Here is a 23,955-nt window from a genome sequence, read left to right on the forward strand (position 1 = left end):
AGCCCCCTTGGAGTATGGGAGGGTGGAGAGTAAATTTGTTAATAAAGAAAAGAGAAGAGTAGACACATGAGGTCCTAAGCATGATACAAGAACCATGGCCGTCGTGCACTTAGCGCTTGCATCCTGTGGCCGTTAATTGACAGGCTTGCAAGATGAATTAGGTGAAAGTAGCGATCCTTCTGAACAAGGGTTTTGATTGTAGTAATATATCCTCAATTCGGAAACCGGTGGTCCTGTTTTTTCTTACGTGGACGAGCCCTAGAGAATCCCGTTTTTCGTTCTAATTATAACTTATGTAATAATAGAACAGTGTCATATGCTCTAGCATATGACACTGTTCTATTAGCATATGACACTGCTCTAGCATATGACATATGTCATATGCTCTAGCATATGACATATGTCTTCATATGTCTAGCATACGTCTTCAACCTTATTTACCATGACTAACTATGGAGCAGTTGAAATAGTTCCGATGCGCACGGCGCTTTTTCAAACACAATCGTAAAATGCCGTTTTCCGTCTCGGTGCGAAGAACACGCTCATGAGGACATGTTTGCGAAGAACACGCTCAGGAGGACATGTTCGCGAAGAGTTCCCTAAATGGAATGGCCAGTGACCGCCAATCCACCACGGTGCGTAGGCACGACAGCCTCCGCGGGTGCCTTTCCACTCGCTACCTTAACCAACCCAGACCGCGCCGCTAACGAAGTCTGGCCTGCATGACAGGCATGGCAGGGCATGCGTTTGTTTGCGGATTGCATGCATAAAGAATGATCGGCCGCAAAGTATCAACGCACGCGAAACCATCATTTAGAACGGTCGCATGTCCGGCCAGGTTGGGCACGGGAGCGCTCGTCTCGTTTTCGTCGAGCGCAGATCACCGCCGATAGCCGTGTTGGGAGAAGGCTGTTCAGCATCCACCCGTCTACCTTTGCCGGCACGCAGAAACACGCAGGCGGACCGGACCTAAACGGAATTTCGACATCTTCGTTTAGGAGACGTATATACTCTTCGATTGGTTTACCATCGAAGCACTACAGTGGATCGCGCTCACTGTGAAGATAAGCGATCCCTAGCCATCTGTGTTTTTATTGCGCGGGAACGTGACTTGGAAAGGGGAGCTCCAGACTGGAGCCATTAAAGCGGTCACATCAGCCCTTGAATGTGTATAGCTTACGATATGCCCAAAGTATCTGCGCTGAAATATGTTTGCGCGCACCGCTCCGGGCGAAGCCGTCGAAACACGGCAGCGGCGCCGGGAGGTGTCACGAAAGAGCCTCCTTTGCAACCATCAACCGCTGCATGATGATTGGGAGCAAATTGAAGCAAGATTATCAGGAACAATGCAGAGTACTATCAAATTACACGTATAGGTAAAAACATGTCTCAAATTTTTTACCGAAGCATTACCGACTGTCATAATCGACGACCATTTGTATTTTTCTGAAGAAGACCCTGCACTTGTTCACTGCTCGAGATAAAACGACAAAGAAAGCAGCGGGAAGGTAAGGCCCGACGGTCATCTCTCTCCCCTGACCAAAAACTCCGGCGAACAAGCAAGTTAGCAAACAAAAAGGAGAGAGAAAGTGAGTGAGTGAGTGAGTGAGTGAGTGAGTGAGTGAGTGAGTGAGTGAGAGATAAAGAGAAGTGCATTTTTTTATCAGGTCTAACGTATAAAGTTTCAGCGCTTCAGTGTCTTATTCTGGTCTGAAGAGTCAAGAATTAGAAAAAAGGCATCGCTGGGCATGCCCCGCCGGGGTGGTGCAGTGGTAAGACGCCCGACTACTGTGCCGGAGTTCCCGGGTTCGAACCCGACCGCGGCGGCTGCATTTCGATGGAGGCGAAACGAAGTGGCGTCCGTGTGCTGTGCGATGTCAGCGCACGTTAAAGATCCCCAGGTGGTCGAAATTACTCCGTAGCCCTCCACTACGGCTCCTCTTTCTCTCTTTCCACTTTCATTCCCACCTTCCTCCCTTCCCTTAAGGCGCGGTTCGGGTGTCCACAGAGCAAGTGTGACAGTTACTGCGCCTTTCCCTTCCTGTGAACCAATTTATTTTATCGCTGGGCACTGAACTAATAAACATATAGATTTGAGCACAATTGGGACTACCAAGGAGCCAATCATTTTCCGGTGAGGGAGTCTTGGAACCATACTGCCATAATCGATGATTGTGAGAGACTAGCCGCTGTTAGCAATGCATCAAGAGAACAGTCTGGCTTAATCGTCAGGTGCTTATGGGACACTGACGCACAATGTTGGACCAGAGGAGCTCTGAGTAAAGCATAGCAGAGTTATAAAAAACAAACGCAAAACTTTACTTCGTTCTATTTTTTTCTACCAAATGTATATTTTTCAGCGCAAAAGAAAAAAAAAATACACGAAACATTGGAAGCGGCACACAACGAACAAAAACTGAACTTCAGTAAGTTGTTTATTGAAAAGAACAATATATACCTCGTGATTTCTTTTTTTTTTTGCGTTTAATGATTTTTATTTCAGAGCCTGCCAGAGATGCGTCGGTGCAGATTTTCAGGTGGATATTACACCAAGGCAGATATTGACTCCGTTATTAAATTAACTAAAATAATTACTCAACATTTTTATTTTGAGCGTTAAGGGGCAGTATTATAATGCTACAATGAACACCGTCAACACTGGAGGTGAGTCCTATTTCGCAATTTTGTGAGTCGGCAGCGTAGTTCTAAATATCGGCCGCCCACAATGGATATTTGAACGCTCGTTGAGTAGGCCTTCACACTTCGCCTGTTTTTGAAATGTGGCATCTGCGCGAGTAATCGACATCGAATTCGTTCGAATGCAGAGACAGCGTCTCTATTGATGCACACACACACACACACACACACACACACACATAAAAAAAAAACGATATTTAAAGATTGTGCAACGCGAGAAAGACAACTTGGCGAGCTTGAAAACGTGCATTTTCAAATTTCGTACTTAGAACTGCGTCGCCAATTCAAAAACTAAAAAAAATAAAAGAAAGTCGGGCTTAACTTCGATGCTCACCGCCTAAATTTTCACCATATTATTGCTCCTTAACGTAAAAAATAAAAAAAAAGGTTGATTATGTAATAAAATGGGTTAATTTAGGGTAATTAATAGGCTGTCCCAGACAGAATGTCCACTTTGCTGTTAAACTGACCTGCGAAGACTGCACCGACGCACCTCTTGCCCGTTTGAAAATGAAAAAAAAAAAAACACTAAAACAATCGCCTGCTGTACATATGCACTGTGACTGATAGCGCCAGCTCACAAGCGCTCAGCCCTCTCGTTTGTGCATGATTCCTCTCAGGCATAACTAACTGGTAGTGCTGAATTTCAGTGTTTCTCTATTGTGTGTAGTTCGCCAAGTCCACTACTTCCTTGCACTGAACAAAGGAATTCGGCGTATGAAAAACAAGAAGCCAGTAACTGTACTTGATTTTTCCGTTCCCGTGCTTTTGTGTTCTGCTAGGGGAGAAGAAATCTCAGGAAATTATAGCGTAGTTGGCAACCTCGCTAGAACTAGTCTCGGTGCTTAAGAGCTCTGTGAATAGCTGGGCATCTGCAGAATGCTCAGATGAATTTGTGAATGTAATTGCGAACGCAGAATGAATTTAGTGCGAATTACTTTCGTTTAGCTCGCCGTACATAGTCGAGTTCCTGGTCGCCGCCCTTTGTTCTAGCGCGATAGCAGGTTCCTTCAGTTAGGAAAATATGAAAAGGCGATATAAACGAAGCCAGATGTGTCTTCAGAAGCTGAAGTGGGTTGTGTCAAAAGTTTTTCCTCATATAATTGATGGACTAAGTGATCACGTATGCCAGTTATGTATAGAATAGACGCAGTAAAGAATTCTTTCATCCCTTGCTGTTTGTATGATTTTCGTTCCCCTAATTCAAACCCACATTTATCAAAACAGGTGACAGGTAATTAGACCAGCGCTGTACACATTCTATTAGCGGCCTGTCCTGGCAGGGTATATACGTTGGATGTTGGCGGCATGTTTAAATTTATACCTGAATTATTCCCGAGCACAAAGCCCACAAGTTTTACTTACGCTTCACTAGAGCGTCTTTAGAAAATGAGTCAAGTTCTGAGGGCAACAGCGAAAACAGAACTGTAATTTCTAAATATTAGCAGTGCAAACAACCCGGACAACGAAGGACTGAAAACCGCACCCACACCGCTGAACTTGCAAGTGGAGCTGTGCCATTTTGAATCGTAAGGCGGCTCTATTCTCTGCTCTTACCAAATCCCGACATCATCGTACGAGGCAACGCTTTTTACGCCAGGCTGACAGGCTTCTAGAAGCAGGATTTCCTAAATCTTTGCTAATGCAGCATAGCAGAAAACAGCGTGCCGCACAGCAAGCGGGGAAAAGGAAGTAAAGGCGTGACGCAAAGGAAGAAGTGGTCCCTGGCATCATATGTTCATGGTTTAAGCCATAATCTCATGAAGATCGGACATAGACGCGAAATTCAAATCATTCAAACAAAGCAAAAAGTATGTGTGCGCGGATGAATGGGCAGGAGAATAATAATAATAATAATAATAATAATAATAATAATAATAATAATAATAATAATAATAATAATAATAATAATAATAATAATAATAATAATAATAATAATAATAATAATAAATAATAATAATAATAATAATAATAATAATAATAATAATAATAATAATAATAACAGGTTCACAGGAAGGGAAAGGCGCAGTATCTGTCGCACTTGCTCTGTGGACACCTGAACCGCGCCGTAAGGGAAGGAAGGAAGTTGGGAGTGAAAGTGGAAAGAGAGAAAGAGGAGCCGTAGTAGAGGGCTATGGAGTAATTTCGACCCCCTGGGGATCTTTAACTTGCGCTGACATCGCACAGCACACGGACGCCACTTCGTTTCGCCTCCATCGAAACGCAGCCGCCGCGGTCGGGTTCGAACTCGGGAACTCCGGCACAGTAGTCGGGCGTCCCCAATTGCGCATCGAGCAAAGTACCTTGTATTCAATGTATTGTGAATGACATTTTGCAATGCCCGTTTACATCTGAAACGCTCTCAGATGACCCGACACGTTGCTGGACTCTACCGTTAACAGTTGGAACATACATTAAGCATCAGTTTTAATCCTGAGGCAACTATGGAATATTTTAAGATATGGAAATATTGAGGCAATAGTACAATCTTGAGACGTGCAGAAAATTTTTGTTTGTCAGTCTTTCTCCAGCACCTACTTCTTAAAGACCTGCCAAAATAAAAAAAAGCCTAACTAGGAACGTTTAAGACAATGGAGACAACGTTATTAGCAAAAAGTACGACATCCCCAGGGGAAATGTGCGGATACATTGATTCGCATAGTGGTATTTTACGATATGTGAATATATATATTGCGTTCATAAACAATTTCTCTTTGAAAAATGAGCTGGTCCAGCATTCATGAAAGGAACTCTGCCACATACCAAGTCTGCCTGAGGAGACTACCACTTCAACTTCGCGAAATTTAGTTTCGCGATTTATTTGTAAATTGCCACTTTAGTCGCATTCACGAAATAGCGAGCTCGGGAAGTTGTGTACAGTACATGCATTTCTGAACACGCGTCAACAAATGAAAACACACGAACAATATTTTTCAAATCACACACAAAAGTGGACGATGCCATAAACATTTACAATAACCATCTAGGCTGTTTTTGTCATGAATCTAGGACGGGCCACGTAGTACGATATGCATTCCCGCGCTCATGGTTTGTAACCCCTCGTTCGTGGTTTGAAGTCCCGCGTGGTGGTCCATATGTTAGTTCAAACGAGCTCAGATAATGGTGAGTAGTGCACTACCTTTTCCCTCCGGATCTCGCTTCTGGAACTCTGCCCGCAGAGGCGTCTGGCAGGCGTAGACGTGCTGCTTGAGCTCCCGGAGCGCGCTGTGCTCGATGTAGCCGCTCCTGCGAACACGGGTTCCCCATGAGAGACAGCGCCGTTACGGAGACTTTTCCACCCTGTTCTCCAGAGTTGGTCACGACACACACACACACACACACACACACACACACACACACACACACACACACACACACACACACACACACACACACACACACACACACACACACACACACACACACACACACACACACACACACACACACACACACACACACACACACACACACACACACACACACACGCACACGCACACGCACACGCACACGCACACACACACACACACACACACACACACACACACACACACACACACACACACACACACACACACACACACACATACACACACACCTCTGCTGGATGGTGGCCTTCCGCGTCTGCGCCGTGCTGACGAACATGACGGTGTGCGGTACCAGCTTGGGGCCCACCAGTTTAACGTACGCCCCGCGGTTGCTGCCGATGTCGTAGTAGTTGGATGCCGAGAAGATGGTCAGTACCTGCGCAGGAGCCGCGCAGCTTTCAGCCACTGAGGAGATAACGCTAAATGCATTTCGTAAATGTATTCAGTCAGCGCATAAAGTAGCTGCTAAGCCCTAAATGAAAGGGAGCTCATGTTACGATGGAGAGACAGACCTTGTAATCACCCTAACATTGGTTTCTGGCATTCACAAATAAATAATGTATTTCGTTTTTGGTAATAATGTTATTAAAGTACCCCCTCCCCCCTCCCCACGCACACAAAAAAAAAAAACAAGAAGAAAATTGCAGCCTCTAGCATTCCGAGTCTGTCAGAGAAGTATACAAACACAAAAGCTGTACGAATTCATTGAACCGGACACAGACGCAGTGAAGCGCATAGCCCCTGTGCTGCCCTGTCGACAGTCTGATATCAAAACCAAAAACATGTTAGGGGGCCATCTGAGTTCGAACAAGGGCCGGTACACGACTGAGCTTCCGTCTCCTAGAAAAGATCCCCTCGTTCTTTCCTGCGCGTAACTGAATCCCTCAGCCAGAACTCTGCGGTCCTGTCACATTATTTTTCTAGCTTTGTGCCGATGGGTGCATGAGAGAAAACCGAAGCGCACAGCGCAAAACAGTTATATCTCTACTCGTTCGGACGACACGGCAGAGTTCCAACAAAAGCGGGGACCTCCCAAGTGAGGCTTTGTTCTTGCTCTCGTATTTTTTTTTCTTATTCCGTTTTCGATCATCCTCTGTATATACTCTTCTCGGTGCACGGGTACTATTGTGAACTGTATTTCGGCAGTGCGATCACGCGGTGAGACGGCAAACGTTGACAAAAGGCCTAACGAAGAGCCTTTTTCTTGCTTGAACTTCTTTACCGGCAAATGAACAAAGAACCTGGTGTCTGCAGAACAGACCAACGCGCCCAGTATGGTCGCTGAGTAAATATCAGGTTGACCCCACTGGGAAGAACTCAGTGCCTACGCCTAATTTTCACTATAAGGGTGGAGCAGAGAGCATTATTCTTTTCAAGTTAGTCGATTGCACGTAAAGTCAAATGCAATGATGTCTCAGCGTCACTTCTGCTGCATATACAGCAAAAAGAACTCGGCGATTGGCAGCAATAGTAGATAAAATGAGGTCGACATGAAAATCCTGACCCTGAATTTGTAGCGTCGTCACTGCTCACACAAGCCGTACGGGCACACTGCCTATTCAAGAACGTGTCAACTAACTACAATAATGATATGACTTGACCAGCCTTCCATGGCCCGCGCAGATATCATTCCCAACCCCGCGAAAAATGACATCATGCTGAACTTTTCGCCCATTCTAGAAACCGAGCGCGTCCTTTCACGGGCGCTCCAAAGAGCCGCGCGAGATGTCGCCAGCGACAGCATCGACTCTGACTGGAAAAGACATATGCATACATACACTCAGTTCGTAAATGCGTACCCACTTAAACATAAGCCACCACGATTAGTCAGCACACAGCCGCCAGCCATGCATCCCCGCACTAAGTATACGCTAAGTGGATACGCTTTTTCCCACATTGAAATCTCTACTGACCACATGTATTACCTGGAGAAAAGAAAAGAAAAAGACGGGGTCCATAACTTTAAGTGTATACTTCAAGTTTCTGCAAAGCGTCGACGCTCGTAACGACCTAACTAGGTACTTGCCCTGCTTCTAAAAACCTGAGCACGAGCAACATTGCCAACAATTGCCAACTCTTTGTAGGGTGCGCTGACCTCTGTCAACCTTTTTTTCTGGCTTTTTGTCGGCGCACCCATCATCTTCACGGTGTTGAATAAGAAATTAAATAGATTGAATTGAACAATACCCCAATCAGCGAGGAATTACGGACTTTCCCATACCAGGTTCTTCATACGCTTTCAAGAAATCGGCTGCACAGATTGGACTCGCATCAGCATTAACAACATGCTAGCACCGCTGTGCAGCGCCAGATAGCTTAAAAGTATCGTACTATCCCCGGCCTTCCTCCACACATGCGCCGGCAAAGAACCACGGCTTGATGTTAGGCACGTTTGGAAAATAACCACTAAGGAAGTAACGAAACACATGGTCGGCGGTCGCTTCACAACTGTGGGATTCCGGACAGCGTCAGTCGCATCGGTGGGAAAGAAATGAGTGGGAGCCGAACCATTATTCTCTATTCAGAGATATCACTGGTGAGTGCCCTGACGCCAAGAAAAACCAGGCACTGAGAGAGAAGTGAAGACATTAAAAAGCGCGGATGGGTGTGCGTAGAGCGCGGCACGTCGAAATGTGGTAATGATAGTCCTAGAGTGCTAGCACGCGAACTATAGTGTTGACGGGTACCTAACTTCCTGAAGGGTTGTGACTGTGGAGCCTGAAGCGAACATCGTGGCCAAAGCGCACGTGGCGCAAATGCTTTCAATTCCGGAGTTTAGGCTAACACACACGCAAAAAAAAAACTTTAAACAGGGCTACACACAAACAGATGCATACATATTTCTACAAGTATCCTAAAGTTAAATTCAACTTTAACCGAGTTGTAGCGGGGACAACAGCCTAGAAGATCAACCACAGCACTATACCACCACTTCACCTAATCCTCAAGTTACGTTCTGTTCAGGAATTGTTTTGTAATTCAAATAAAATAAATGTAATGCGAACAATGTAAAATGACGCACCTACAAGCTCACTCCAAGTTCGCGTTTAAGCTCCACCTATGAAGGTATGGCGCGACAGATTTAATTGCTCCTGTCTGCCGGTTCCAGTTGCGAGTCCTCGCTCCCCTCCATTCACTTTTTTACACGCTCAACCACTCATCCCTGAAATTGTTGTTGGCCGCGGTGGCTGATTTTCGATGGAGGCGAAAAGCAAGGCGCCCGTGTGCTGTGCGATGTCAGTGAATGTTAAAGAGCCCCAGGGGGTCGAAATTTCTGGAGTCCTCCACTACGGCGCCTCTCACAGCCTGAGTCATTTTGCGACGTTAAATCCCGCAAACCAAACTAAACTTAAATTTGTACCTTTATTATCTCACATATGCTCACTAGCATAAAGTCGCCCTGGCAGGTTAAGGGTCCAAGGGTCATCTCAAAGGCGAAGCCCGAGTTCGCATCGCCTGCCGATTCACCCATTTCATGTGGTCTCTTGACGACGCACAACCCGACGTCCAGTCAATGCACATGGTCATGCCACCTGCCAACTATTCCACAGCCATGACCGCGATTCTTCGCTTAGAACGCTAACGCCGGATGTTCTGGAAGACGCTCTTGCTTAAAAAAAACACCTTTTCTGAAATTTCGACAAAAAAATTAGAACAATTTAACGTTGCTGAACCGAATGTGGAGCGAAAGCATTAGCTGCGGGTGACCGAGCGCACGGTGCCACAGTAAAACGGTGCCGCACCGACGACTTGAAAACCGAGCGCAGTGTAGCTTTCGCTGCAACATCCCTCAGCTGACTCGCATTCTGTTGGGCGGAGATGCTGGCAAAGCTGCCAATCTCTACCTTTTAAATCCTTCTCAATCTGCATTTAGACCCGCGCAGTATACTAATACCCTAACCGAAGTTTCGGTGCTATACCTGGCTTATTAAGTTTTATTAGTATCTGCCATCTATTCAGCTATACATCAATTGTGCCGAGACAACTTTTTAATAGGCCTCGCTCCTCTCCTGTCCAGTCTAGATGCACGACAAGAAAACGAGCCCTGCTAGCATGAAATACCTTTTAATTAAAAATGCCAGAGTTTTACTCCTCTGAACGCGCACCACAGTCTGTTGTTTCTCTCAACCCTTTTTTTTTTTCTTTTTCACGTTTCACGAGAATTTAGCAACGCAAGCCTCCGGGAACCGAAACCTTCAAGCACCCTCTGGATAGCACTAATGGCCACATAAACTCAGCACCAAGGCCTCAAAGAGGGTGGACACATAGATTTCGTGGGAGGCAGCAGAGACGGGAAAAAGGGTGCATAGTAGAGGAAATTGGCAGTACGGGAATAGGTGCGTCCAAGACCACGAGTACAAGTGTGGGGTCCCTATAAAGGAAAAGTATGGTGCAGTTTAAAATGGAAAATGGGGCTATACATGAGAGGAGCGGCGGAAGTTTTGACGTGGATTTCATCTCGGGAAAGCGTATATAACCTGCTGCTTCTCTAATTGTGGGGAAGCACGCGAAACAGCGCTTGCACAAAGCGGAAAGTGCGCGCTCGCTTTTCTGAAAGCTCCGAGCCGCGCTCGTCCGTCATGCGCGAAGCACGGCGAGAGGCTTTACCGTGCCAAGTGCTTCGTTAAGTGTGGACGGGTGAGTCCAAGCCATCTTAAAACTGCCTATGCACAGTTTTCCCGGCGCTATGGAGAAAAATATCTCAGTTACGAGGGTCACGCGAATGAAATGCAGAGCGTTATTTTGTAAGGAATGTCTTCTTGGTATAATTTTCTTCTTCTTTGTCCGCTTATGAGCCTCGCGTGTTATGGCGGGCTCTGAAATGGTCATTAGTACAACACAGCATAGCATAACCTATCACAGCATAGCACAGCCAGCTCTTTATCATCCAGAGACTACCTTCTTTCAACTCCCAATTGTTTCCTGTCATAGTTGTCACGGAGGCGCCAGCATAAATGACACTTGCTAGCGCTGCCATCGTGTCTCGTCGACCTCGCATCGAATGGGATGTATGTGACGTGCTTCTCTTATGCACCACCGCAAACTGAGCGTGATGCCTGCCCCATGCCCTCACTGTACCTTGCTTCTACACTTTCCACATCACGCTTCCCCCTTTATCTCTTGCGCCGATGCCTTCTTCACTCTACAGCCATGTTTCCCCTCCTCATTAGTCCTTCCTCGCCTTCTTTTTTTTTTTTTTTTCAAGCAATAGCATTAAAGGGCACGCTAAGCTAGAAATCCGGCCTCGGCGTTATGAGCGAAAAATTACGAGCATATGGCGCTGGCCTGTGGTAGCTGACAAGGCCGGGCACTGGCTCTTAGAAAGTTTGTGTCACTTAACGAAACTAGATGATATCAAAAAGCTGCCAAATGGAGTTGCTCATTTGAGGGTGCTCTTCTATTCAGGCACTTTGCTCCTAGGCAACGAAGACACTGTGGGGCTTTATATATGTGGGCTGGTAGCCTACGCTATCGCGTCATACCCTTAAAGGCGGAGCTTGAGTGTCCCCACCAGCACGTGTCATTACCTCCTTCTTTCACGGTGTCCACCCAGCGGGTTCTCTTCCAGCGTGGCAGCTACCTTCCGGTTGCGCAACCCTCCGCTTTCGCCACACAGTCCAAGCAGCTAACGGTCTCCCCTTCGTCCCTATATCCCTAATTGTGGGGACGAGATATCCGTATCCCCACTTTGCAACTCCCTGAACCCCTTAATTTGTGTCTCTGGTATCTCACGCATACTCTTTGCGCACAGCCGTAAGCTACCAAGTTATGCCAAAGACTACTTGACATATAAATCCCCACTTTAACAAAGACGTTCGGAAGAGCCTGCGTGGCCGAGGGGCAGCAGCGTGTCTGACTCGGGATTAAAGGGTTCCAGGAGTTCGATTCTCTTCCTATCAAAGGAGCTATCCAAGTTGCCAGCTCCGGCCAACACGGTCATGTCATGTCGTGACATCACACATCCCACCGACCAGTCAGTGCCAGATAGAGTAAACTTGCACCCTTTAGAGGCCCACTCGGGATTTTTCGCTCACAAGGCCGATGCCGCCAAAGCCGGTGTTACTGTGAAGTCGCATGGGTATACCTTGAAATCAAGGGGCAAAGGGAAACGAGCGTGTACACGATGCAGTCCGACCAATTCCGCTTCGGAACCCTTCATCGGTACCCCTCACATGACTATCCTGATGTGGTGATACCCGATATGTATCGCGAGGTACCAGAACACGTCCGCTTAGTGACACAAAACATTCCCGCGGAACCTACGAAGAGCCTGCAGATATGAGCTGAGTCGTCTAGGGCGCTTAAAAGCTCTGTCCTATACAACACACAAGGCTACTTACAGGCTACTAACTTAGATTCATAGATGTCAGCCAGCACAAGACCGGGTTAATCGAAGAGATATGAGAGAGGCCTTCGCCGCCCTGCAGTGGGTATATAGTCTGAATGATGAACTCAGATTCTTTCTCAACGCAATGCAAGTTTCACGACCAGGAAGCCGACTTTTACCACGGTTTATGAGCTTACCAAGGCAATCGAGCCATACACCGTAAAGTGAACCTAACTTGTGCGAATTGGGAGGCGGTCCTGTCCATCTACGATCTTACTGCCAAAAGGTTTTTGGGAGAGAGTTCGGGCAGCGGCTTCAGACAACAGAGTGCAGAGTTGACGGCGTGATCAACCTCGCCCTTACTCAGAAATCATTTATTATTCATTTAATAATCATTATTTATTTATTTTCCTTGAATAAATGTTGTCTACTATACTGCTGCAGAACTGGTCTTTAACGCTGTCGCATTAAAATTGACTGTAATAAAGAATTTTTCGAAAATAACATTATTCCTTGAGTTTCATTAGGTGCGTAGATACTACCCCAATTAGAGAAATGTCCATTAATTTCACAGCTTAAACGTCCGCGACGAGCACACTTTTATCGCCTCCAGGGGAAACTGAACGGAGGTACCCTCTAAACACTCCTTCCTAAACTTCTCCATCCCGCATCCACCCAGACAGCTTACGCAAGAAGGCGTTGGTCATCCCCGCGCTCCCACGGCGCGCATTTGACGCCAGCGCGCTTCGAGAGAGGCAGTTAGCCGGGTCTGCAGACACTATGCCTATGCGCGAATGCTGCAACAAATTTGAACGAGTGTGAGACCAACGAGGCGGAGCGCTTCTATTTGGCAGTTAGCTCGGGATAGGTGATGTGCTGGATGGGTCTGCCTCCTTGCCACCGACCAAGTTGAAAGTCCACTCTTCCTCTAGGAAAAGCAGTCGGAATTACCGTTTCGAAGAAGCCCCGGCCTCTAATATTCCTGTCTGACAAGAGCTATTCGTTACCCGCAGACGTGACTAAATTTCGATAGGCGAAGGCTGTGTGTCCGAGGTCTAAACCGAACACGTTGTGCAACCGGCGCGAATATTTGCTGAGACATACTATATATGGAATGGACGTTTCTGGCAGAGCGACTTTAAAGCCGGCTTTTAAACCACTGTGCTGCCGCGAAGGAGAAGTAAAAAAAAAAAAAAAAAAAAAAAAAAAAGGGTATGTGCTCAAAGTTCCTCGGGAGAATAGTTTGCCTCGAGGTTCTGAAAAACGCTGCACAGGAGAGAAGTCAGGCGCCAAGGTATGCCTGAATAATAAAAACAGAGGCTAATCTACTTACTCCGCGCGTTCTCGCGTGCGGCTTACTAGTTCACCTGTCCCGAACAGTTTGTCTAGGGCGGCTGAAATGCGCACTGTCTTTTTGTTTTTGCTTTTTCCGCGCGTACTTTTAAGTCCGGCGCGAAAACTTCTACACAGGCTTCAACTTAGGTTCTTGTGGTCATTTTTATTCCGGTTCTTATGCCCTAAAGTCTAAAGGGCTTTGACCAGCCTGGAGTAGTAGTCCCGGGAAGGCAGCTTTACTTGAGGATCAAGTTACGGCGTTGTTATACGAGACTTAGGCCTAGCCACGGGCTCACCATTTATCAAGACAAACAGAAACTTTTTTGTGGTGCCCAGCTAGCATAACAACCGAGTCACGCTCTTTCTCTCAACTTAGAGTTTCTACGTATATCTCAAAGGGCGTAAACTTGCTCGAGAGTAAACTTTAGGGGTGTGCGAATAGTACTTTTTCCAAACCGAATCGAATGCGAATAGTGCATTCTTGCTATCGAATCGAATACGAATAATGTAGCTAAAAAGCGAATCGAATACGAATCGAATAGTGAAAGCAGCGAATCGAATACGAATAGAATAGTGAAAGCAGCAAATCGAATACGAATCGAATACTCTGCAAGTTATGTTCATATCATTTGTACGTTGATTACAAAACATTAAAAAGTGTCTGAAATTCAATTTTATTCAAAATGCTGTTTGATAGTTCACAACAATGTACGGCTGCGTCAACCATGACTACAGGCGAGATAAAGTCTAAATATTTTAAAGCAAAAAGATCGCACAGAGCCATAAGCAAAAGAAAATAGCACTCAGCAAAGTCAAGTGGAGTTGGCAGGAGTTAATAAAATTACTAGATGCAACTTGGTTAGAAGTACAGCCTGGTACTACTAGAATGCACAACTAGAAATTGAGTACTGTCAACATGGCATCAGTCAAACAACATCACATCAACTAAGACAAAACTTTCTCAGACTAGTCATCAAAAATTTTAAAAATACTTGACTAGATTAAGGCTCTAACACTGCGGGGAAATCGCACAGAAAATGCAGATACATGTCTAGATTAATCTGCAGTTTTTATTTGCGCCTTTAATGACTAGGACTGAAACTTCTGACTTTTCAGTGACTTTCGTTGCTTTCGTTCTTTCTCAATTAGCTCGCGTGCTCCCCTCTAGCTGGCGCTAGGCGATTACAACTGGCGCTAGGCGACCTGAGATAATAGTGGAGAGATGTATGAGCATGAGCTGACAACATTCATGCAACTCTCATGTCGTGCGCCACTCGCATAATAAACTTAACCTCAGCTATTGATGATGAAAGTGAATGAAAATTTCAGGGAATAAACATGTAGCGTTACTTCTCGGCAGATTAGAGACGTGTGAACTATGATACGACTACGAGAAGTTGCCTCCGCGATTCGTGATATGTCCAATCTTCAGGAATGTTTCCATGCGAATGGACCATGTCGCGGCCACGCTGAAGCTCCCTAAAACGGTGATCTCTGCTTCTCGCGTAGGTTTATTGCGGCAGGAAGCTGTGCCTGCTCGGAGCTGACGCTGCCTTCGCGAGGATGGTCGGAGGTAACCGAGACGTTAATTCGTGCCAGTTATTCGAAAAGTATTCGAAAATTATTGGAAAATTTGCGAAGATATTCGAACAGTTTCGAATAATTTTCAATTTCCACTATTTGATTTGTTTAACGAATCGAATATTATGATATTCGATTCGATATTCGAAAATTTCGAATATTCTCACACCCCTAGTAAACTTTCGCAAAAAGTGTAGCGCGCAGTGCATCTACAAAATGAGTCTTAATTAATGTAACGTATGTAAAGAGAGCGGGAAATTGATAAGGATGAAACCTGACCTGTGTTGATGCGGCCTTCAAATATCTGCATGACAAATACAGAGTTAAGAAACGGGAGCCACACCGACGATTGTCATCAATCGTAGGCGCTGTTTAAGTAAATTAAAAATGGTTGGCTGATTTTACGAAGGTGAGGAGTGAATGATGATGTGTCCTTGTGTCCAGGCAATACACGAAGCTGTATTGTTCGATGAAGGATCCCTAGGAGGCCGAAAATAGCCCTTCAATATGACACTTACTCTTCTTTTTCCGTTTTCAATTCCACTTTCCTCCATTCCCATACGGCGCGGTTCAGGTGTTCACGCAGAAACAGACAAAAAATTCACATTTCCTTTCCTATCCCAATTCACTTTTTTTTTTTTTTTACATTTTTCGGTCAAGGACCCTGCTACCAACTGCTCTATTTGCTCGCATATATAGGTACATAGCGAACACAGACACACATTAGAAGCGCCTCCTAAAGTAGTGGTTTAAATGTAAATGCAAATTTTATTTTTCATTGTGTATAGTATACCCGAATCTATAAACGCATCTCCTTATCGGCCAAAATTTAACTCTACTATCTTGCAGCTAGAGATAGAGAGAGAAATAACTTTTTTTTTCTCAACTCAAGCCTCCTTACCAAGTGGAACCGCTACTAGATAGCCAGGTTAAGGGGGCAGCCAAGCATCGCAGATATTTTTACGTAAAATATCGAATGTGACTGCGAAGAAAGGAGACGAACGATAAGGATTCCTTCTGAGAAAGACGGGCGCCCATAATGCAGGAAATCCCACTAATTAGCTTGTCAGGTGGAGCCACTACTAGCTAGCCAGGCTAGGGCAGCCAAGCTTCGCAAATATTTTTAATTAAAATATTGAATGCGACGGCGAAGAAAGGAGACGAACGATAAGGATTCTTTGGGCGCCTATAATGCAGAAAATCTCACTTAACTAGGTGTTGGACTTCTCGGTTTATTTTTCCTTTTTTTTTTTTTTTAACTGGGATGATTTTTGATGACTATTTCAAAACTCAAATGCCGTTTTTGTTTATTTGAAAATATTCACTTTTACGAACGCATACTATTCCCGTTGCATCACGTAGTCCGCGCTCTGACGCCACCGAGGGGGCTTCCCCTTAACCGACGCAGAAGCCATGACCTGACACTTTCGCCAGGTTAATGTCTGGTTTCGCTTTGACGGTTTCTTGATGAAGAAATTTACCTAAGCAGGCGATGGCCTCGAAAAATGTAAGCAGATGTCGCTAATACGCTTACCGACAGCGCGTAGCAAGGAGCAGGAGGTGGAGCCTCCCAATCTGCAACGGAGTGTATGAATTCAACGATCGACGCTTCGAAACTCGAAGCCAAGGTAATAACTTCCAAAGATACCGTTGTCTGGCAAGCCCTCGAGGTGGAGAAGAGACAAGATCTTGACATTCCCACGTGGGACACCTAGGCTTGGTCGTGTTAAACCCTGCCGGACACTAAATAAAGTTATTAATAACTGACTCACCATTGTACCTGCTTAATTTTTTTTCTATGACCCTGCAACCGGTACTGAGTACCTAGCTAGTTATGATAGGCATGCCAACCATACTGACCTTTTACTGTTAAAACTAAGAGAGAGAAAAAAAAAAAAAAACGAATTCCATGTACTTTTACCGGTGTTTTTCAGTTCCAACCAAAAATTCAGACCCGTATAAAAAACTCTACAGAGTAACTCCTTTGTAATGAGACACCCCAAAGGCATACTTTAACCACCCCAAAAACTCGCGCAATTTTTACACACCGTTTGAGCCTGTCTTGATATCTTGTTTTTTCTATCGTAAGCTCGCTTAAGATTTATCCATTTTCGTCGTCCGTGCCAGCAGATGGTGAGAAGAAGATGCATGCGCCGTAATCGCGAAATCGCCACGGCACGTCTCGCAATTACGGCGGCAAACGCTGCAAATAAATCAAAGGCCGACTGAACCGAGCGCCGCCGGCTTCCGTCGCTGTCTGTGCACAGCGCGCGTTGGGTCACGTTTCCGCCTGCGAGCGCGCTTCTTTGATCGCCCTGCAGCGCTGTCGCTCCCCAGGCGCGAGCTGAGACGTAAAATTGCGCGCGCAATGGAGAGCTGGGCTTTGCGTGGGCGGGCGGTGCCAGGGCTCTGACGCTGCGAGCGCGAAGTTAATTACCTCCAGTGCAAAGCACGCGTGGTGAGGACAAAGACGTTGCAGAACAAATTGTCACCGCGTGCTTTGAATGGGATGCTCGCAGGGCTGTCGTTTTGTCTGTCCATCCATGGACATCATGGGACAAGAAAAAGAGGGGAAAGGACAATGGAAGGTGCCACAGCCTTCTGTAATGAATAAAGGCAGGCGTGTTCGTGGGCGGTTCTAATTAACAGATAATTTACAGAGAGTATATTCGTCAAGCAGAACAGTAAAAACGTTGCAATTTGTGAGCATCATATACATCATATGATTTGTAACTAGTTGATGTTTGGTTAAACACATCATCAGTAACTAAGACAGACCTGAAGCGATGTGCTTACTGAAGTAGGGCATGTATGTTTTGTGTTGGCTTATTAATTGAGCCAGCAGCCAAAGGACCCGGCGAGTACATGGCGGAAGTACACTGGTGGCGAAGGCAGGGCCCCAAAGCGGTTTGATGCGGCTGAGGCATAGCCACGGACTAGAGTGCGGGGGGGAGGGGGGGGGGGGGGGACTACTTAAATAAGCAACTACAGATACAACTACAAATTAAAAATTATACAATTACAAGTTAAAAATTACGCACCAACATAAGAATAATACGTATTTTGAAAGCTTGCTTGGTGAAAGATTTTAAAGTAGTACACTTGTTTGGGCTAGGTGATACACTCTGATTCAAAACTAATACGACGCGACGGACGAAGACTGAGAAGCTGTTGGTGTTGTTGTTCTCTAATTTGGTGGCTAGTCCTGTCGTTTGTGTGCTGCCTCCTTTGTCCTCGTCCGTCGCACCGTATTATTTTTGGTGAAAAAGGTAGGCTATTTTTGTAAAACAGTTATTAATGCGGTAGCGTTAAAGGCCCCGTTCACCGAAAAAAGTTACAAGGGCTCAACGCTGCTGAGCCAAATATTGAGTGAAAGCATTAGCTGCAGGTGACCGAGCGTTCTCTTTTTCTTCTTCCTCAGCCCTCATATAAAGCCCCGCTTTATAACCAAGCCGTATGAACGTGCCCTAGTGGCCTATAGAAGTAACGTGAATGCCAAGGTCCTGGTAGGCTGATTCTGACATAACCGTCCCATGTGAAACAACAGACCCAAGTTGGCAGCTCCTGCCAGCCCGTCTATCACGTGGGGTGTGACGTCACAGCGTCACCGGGGTAAGACATGGCTACCGCCGCGCTACGCCGACCGCTTGAGTTGGTAGCCCAGTTCTCACCCTAGTGTCATGTGAGGTGTGACGTCACAGCGTCACGTGGGTAAGACGTGGCTACCGCCGCTCTACGCTGAAGGCTCGAAACCTAGGGTAGTATTGCTTTCGCAATAAAAGCAGCGTCGGTGTAGGCGTTGGCGTTGTGAGCGAAGTATAACGAGCATGGAGCTGGCAGGCGGTAGCTAGCACCTGATATGGTCGAGCACTAACTGGACGTAGCGTTGTCTGACGTCACGTTAGGCAAGAGCTGACAACTCGGGCAACTCCTTTCACATGTGAGGCTGATATCACAATCAGCCTGCCAGGGCCGTTGCATTCGCGTTACCCCTACACCCCGCAGGCACGTTCATGCGGATTGGATAAAGCGAGGCTTTATATAAGGGGTGGCAGCCTGCGCTATCACGTCATACCCTTAAAACGGAGCTTAAGTGTCCCCATAATTTTGTTTCTTTTTTTTTTTTTTTAATCTGGCAACACCCTTGTTGCTCCTCTCTTGATGAGTGCGTGTCGATTCGGTCTGGGTGAAAATTTTTCAGGCCTTGTTGCGGTACTTGCGAAGGAGGCAAATGACAAAGCAGTTCTTACCGCTGCCGTCTCGCTGTCAGCGCTGGTGCTCTCGCGAATGGTAGAAATCGGCTCGCTTGTGTCAAAATGTGCCGGTTTGTGAAATTTTCTTCTTGCACGCTAATTGATTCACAGTATATGCTATTTAATAGGGTGCTTGCCATTTTTGTAAGTCGTTCGTTTTCTTGTTCTACATGATGCCAGCGAGAAGCCTTGCTGAGCTGTTGTGGCGCAATTTTCGGTTCTTTCTAAGCGCTTGGCACTAATAAAAAATTACGAGGGGCTTTAGCAGATAAATATAGCGAAAGGCGAAAGCCTCAGTGCCGCATTCTGCTACGCAACTGGCACTAGTTAGTAAATAATTAATCCAATAATTAGTCACTGAATGAATTACCTTATTCATAATTATGAATTAATTAATCATCAATTAATAACTGATCGTTGATTGGCATATGGCCATATAAGGCACGCATTCGCGCACACTGTGTGATGCTCTGTGATTGGTCGATAACTCTATGACGTCCTCCCACCTCGGCCAATCAGAGCCGCCGCAAAAGCGGGACACATTTTGTCCACGACAGCATGAGCCATTAAAACCTTTTGCCTTGAAATTGATATCGCGACATGCAAAGGACTGATGCACCATGCAACTCAGCGAGAACTTAAGCGTCGGCGTTACATTACACTGTATCCCGCGGGACTTTCGTGAGCTCCCGTCATCATGTGTATTCTGCTTAAAGCATGCGCATCGGTCACTTAATATGTTGGTAGGTTTACAAATTTTGTTTGTATGCTTTATCATTGCACTTGTGTCATTGATATAAGAAAGCAAGAAGACATACGAGCCATACTTGTTCGACACAAATACTGGAAATTTCGTGGTTACACCAGAGCTTTACAGGTCATACTGTAATAAGCATGCTGAGACTATCCCTTTAGAAGAGGTGCTGGTTTGCTCCCTTCTTGTGTCGTCGTTTTCTGTGCCAGGTTTTGTCGTCACCTGTGCTCAAACAGCAGCATTCGAGCACAACTGAGTGACAAAGGTTGGCGAGCGCTGAAAGGCCCCCTTCAAAAGGACGACCTCGTAAGTACGGCAGGATGGATCCAAAAAAAATACCATTTTATAATTGGCGCCAATATCATACGTATGCCTTGCGTCATTCAAAGTCACAAAATTGAGTTCTCCTCTCCTCCTCCCCCCAGTTTGCAAAAAGCTGGAAGTGATCATGAGCCGCCATGTTTTGAACCTTTTGACGTCTATGGAGCCTTAATCGATACCAGGGTCCATCTGCCTTGTCCAGTGTCAGAGTGCTGCTATTACTTATCTGTGAGCCGCTATATAATTTGATGCGCTTTCCTGCCATGCACTTTATACCTAAAGCTACATTTGACTGCAGACAATGCAAACTAGTTGCATTCCTTCTTTGTCAAAGCGCTACCGCTGGGACGCATCCTCCTCCCCCTCCTCTATGCCCTTCCAGCTCCTGCTCAGTACACGATCCATACAGCCTCTATAACAGACTCCTATCGTTAGATCAGGCTCACGTGCGTCTCAGTTCGACTCCGTAGATCTGCAATGATTATTTCTTTGCTTCCTGCTGATTTTCGCGTTACAACGACAACGCCAACTTTTCTGCAGCATGGAGCTCTTTGGCTATCTCGCAGAAAAAGAAAAAAGAGAAATAGAGGATGGGCGTCAGTGGTGACTCCCATGTGCGCCAGGAGGTCGCAGACTACCAGCTGCCACCGCCCAGATACAGAGCGGTGTTCATCGCGTAAAGTGCCCGGAAATGCGCTGGTGGCGTCACAATAGGTGTACTGCTCAGGCCCATCGTTGTGTAGGTGGGCGCTAACTTTCGCTGCTCGCCAGTGAATCATTGAGGTGGGCGTGTGCCGGTGCGCTGAGCGAGCGCGATATCGCATAACGCGCCGGACAAAAGAATGCGCTCGCTCTTGCTCTGTTTGTTCGGTCGGCACGCTCGCGCCGGTATAATGTCACCACCGCCGCCGTGTCGAGCTAAGCTAATGCGGTGAGCGTGCTTACCAGGTTCTTGCGCGCAGCCTTCCGGTGTCCTCTCGTTATCCGCGATAAGCTATAGGCGGTTGTGTCTCATCCGTGCCGAATCGGGTAAATTGTGGGGGCTCCAGCATATCTGCATCCACTGGCGATGTAGTGGCATAAATTTCGTCTAGTGAGGAACCTAGCCTAGCCGAATGAGGAGAGGGTTCGCGAAAAAAAAAAGAAAAAAGGAAACGCTAAAGGCTGTGAGGAAAAACTGAGTAAGAAGTCAAGACTTTGTGGTATTTTGCCTTTAATAGTAAGAACCCGACGCAACTGAGCGTAACAAAGGCGCACGCACCCCTCCGTGGTAGAGAGAAGCCAAGGCAAGTTGTGCGTCGGTGCATCTGCATACGGTCGTTTTATGCTTGCGAAGAGCAAAATAGGTTGGTGGGGAAGACTGCGGGTGCAATAACGTTCTGCTTGCCATACATTTCGCTAAAGTCTTACGCTTGTTTGTAAAAGGCGATCAAGTACGTTATCCATGATTCACGCGCTATCACAAAATGCGCCACGTTTAGCTCTGTGTGGCTGCTCACCCTGAGCGGTTTTTCATCCTGTGAGGAGTAATATGACCGCCGTTAGTTCCCGATAAAGTAGTTTGGTCAGCGTTAGGACTAACTACCAGGCAGCCCCGTGCAGATTTCGCGAGCTAAATGTGTAGCAAGAACGGAGGCACCAATGGCACCATTTTTAGTCCCTGCTCCTTTGCTCTGCGCCACTGTAAGCGACGAAGTTTAATGTAACATATGTGTTGATTAAAAAAATCGGGCTCTTTGAAATCGAAGTCAGCGATAGTTCGAAACGAGGAAAGAAAAGGGATAACGTTATTCATGAACGATCAGCAGCTGAGAGTGCGGCGATATGCATGCGGCGCTCTTCGAACCATCATTTCGTTGCTGCGTAAGTATGCCCCTTCCATGAGCTTCATCTACATTCTGGGGGTATACTGTTTCACACTCACCGTAGCGGGGCTCTGAGAGGCGAAAGGACCGGTCGTCTGGCTCCCACTACCAGGCACGGTATCCCCTTGCTAGACGAAAGAATGACACCGTATACACCCATGGCAGCGGCGGCGAAGAAAAACGCGCAGATACAGCAGCGGGAAGGATCGAGTTTTTGAGCGTTTCCACCATCACATCAGCGCCGTCTGCGAAACCCTGTGCGTTAATATACTCGTCTCGATCACATTCTGTTTTGCTTTTTTGTGCCGGAAACGCCGTTGTGAGCACGTTGTCTCTGATTCAATATGAGGTATATCAAAAGCTGCACCGAAAGCGGATCACAATAAAACAGCCACGCATTGCACGAATATTAATACGTGCGAAAAATCGCGACAAGCTTATGTGCTACAATAAATGGGTCATATATGAAAAACGGAGCAAATTTTTCCGTGCTTCATATATAATACACGCATTTAGGAGGCTGAATCAGCAACCCACGTGGTTACTACATATGCGAATATTTGTGCGATGAAAAGTTCGCTGTTTTCGGTGAAACAAGAGTAAAATGATTGAGCATGCTTTCTTAGACTGCCGAGGGGCGCTTCTTTTTTAGTTTTCTGGAACGTCCTACAAAACGCTTACGTTTAATACCTTACACTTAAGATCTTACGCTGAGGACCTACGACATCACATACCTGACAACTGAAAGCAAAGATGGTGTGCCATAGGAGCTTTTAATCACTTGGGGTTCGCGTATAGTACACAAGAGCCCGCTGTGTAATTGTGCATCACGCAGATCTCGACGCGCAGCCAAAGGGAGCACATCTTAAGGATGTCGTCGCAAATTTTATCGAAAAAAAAAAAAGAGCCAAATTTGAGCATCAGCCACTTAAATGACTTTCATACATCGACAACTTTAGAACAGTGAGAGGATTTCTGCGTTTTCACGTCACAGTCCGCCCAGTGGCTCTTGCGTAAATACTCCAAGATTTTGATTACGCACTCGAAAAAAAAAAAAAAAAAAAAAACAGCGGTGGAGATCTAGTGAATAGCGCTCCTGGCTTCTGACCGACAGGACAGCGCGTCGATTCTTAGCATGGTCGCGGAATTGCTTTCCGTTTTTCAGCATTTGGTCTTCTCTAGAGTTGTAGATTGCATCCTTAGGTATACTCTCATCGAGGAAACCATTCGAACTGAGTGGGTCCCACGTGACCTACTCAGTTCTCAAACCTCTGCAGATTTTGCAACCCGCCAGGCGACTCTAACTTCATCATTGACACGCTTCCTCACTATGGATGATGCCACTCTGCTTCTCACAAGAAAGGAGCACCTCCGGCGCCGCACACGTGCTCTTGTCCCACTGTGTGCGATAACCCTCCCCAGCGGTCTTACCCGCGCTGAGGAGGTTGCGCTA

General features: G+C 46.2%; 1 protein-coding gene across 1 annotated transcript in view; it reads right to left on the minus strand.

Annotated features, from left to right (window-relative positions):
• The window catches only part of rdgC (retinal degeneration C), a 241,121-nt gene that overhangs the window by 2,402 nt on the left and 214,764 nt on the right, over positions 1-23,955 (minus strand). Inside the window, exons 11-12 of the mRNA XM_084602113.1 lie at positions 6,296-6,441; positions 5,837-5,943 (exon numbers count right to left, since the gene is read on the minus strand). Of these exons, the coding sequence (XP_084458239.1) occupies positions 5,837-5,943; positions 6,296-6,441 (253 nt within the window). The remainder of the gene's footprint in view (positions 1-5,836; positions 5,944-6,295; positions 6,442-23,955) is intronic.

Source organism: Amblyomma maculatum, chromosome 4, assembly GCF_055883805.1.
Source record: "Amblyomma maculatum isolate TAMU_Amacu chromosome 4, ASM5588380v1, whole genome shotgun sequence".
Classification (NCBI taxonomy): domain Eukaryota; kingdom Metazoa; phylum Arthropoda; class Arachnida; order Ixodida; family Ixodidae; genus Amblyomma; species Amblyomma maculatum.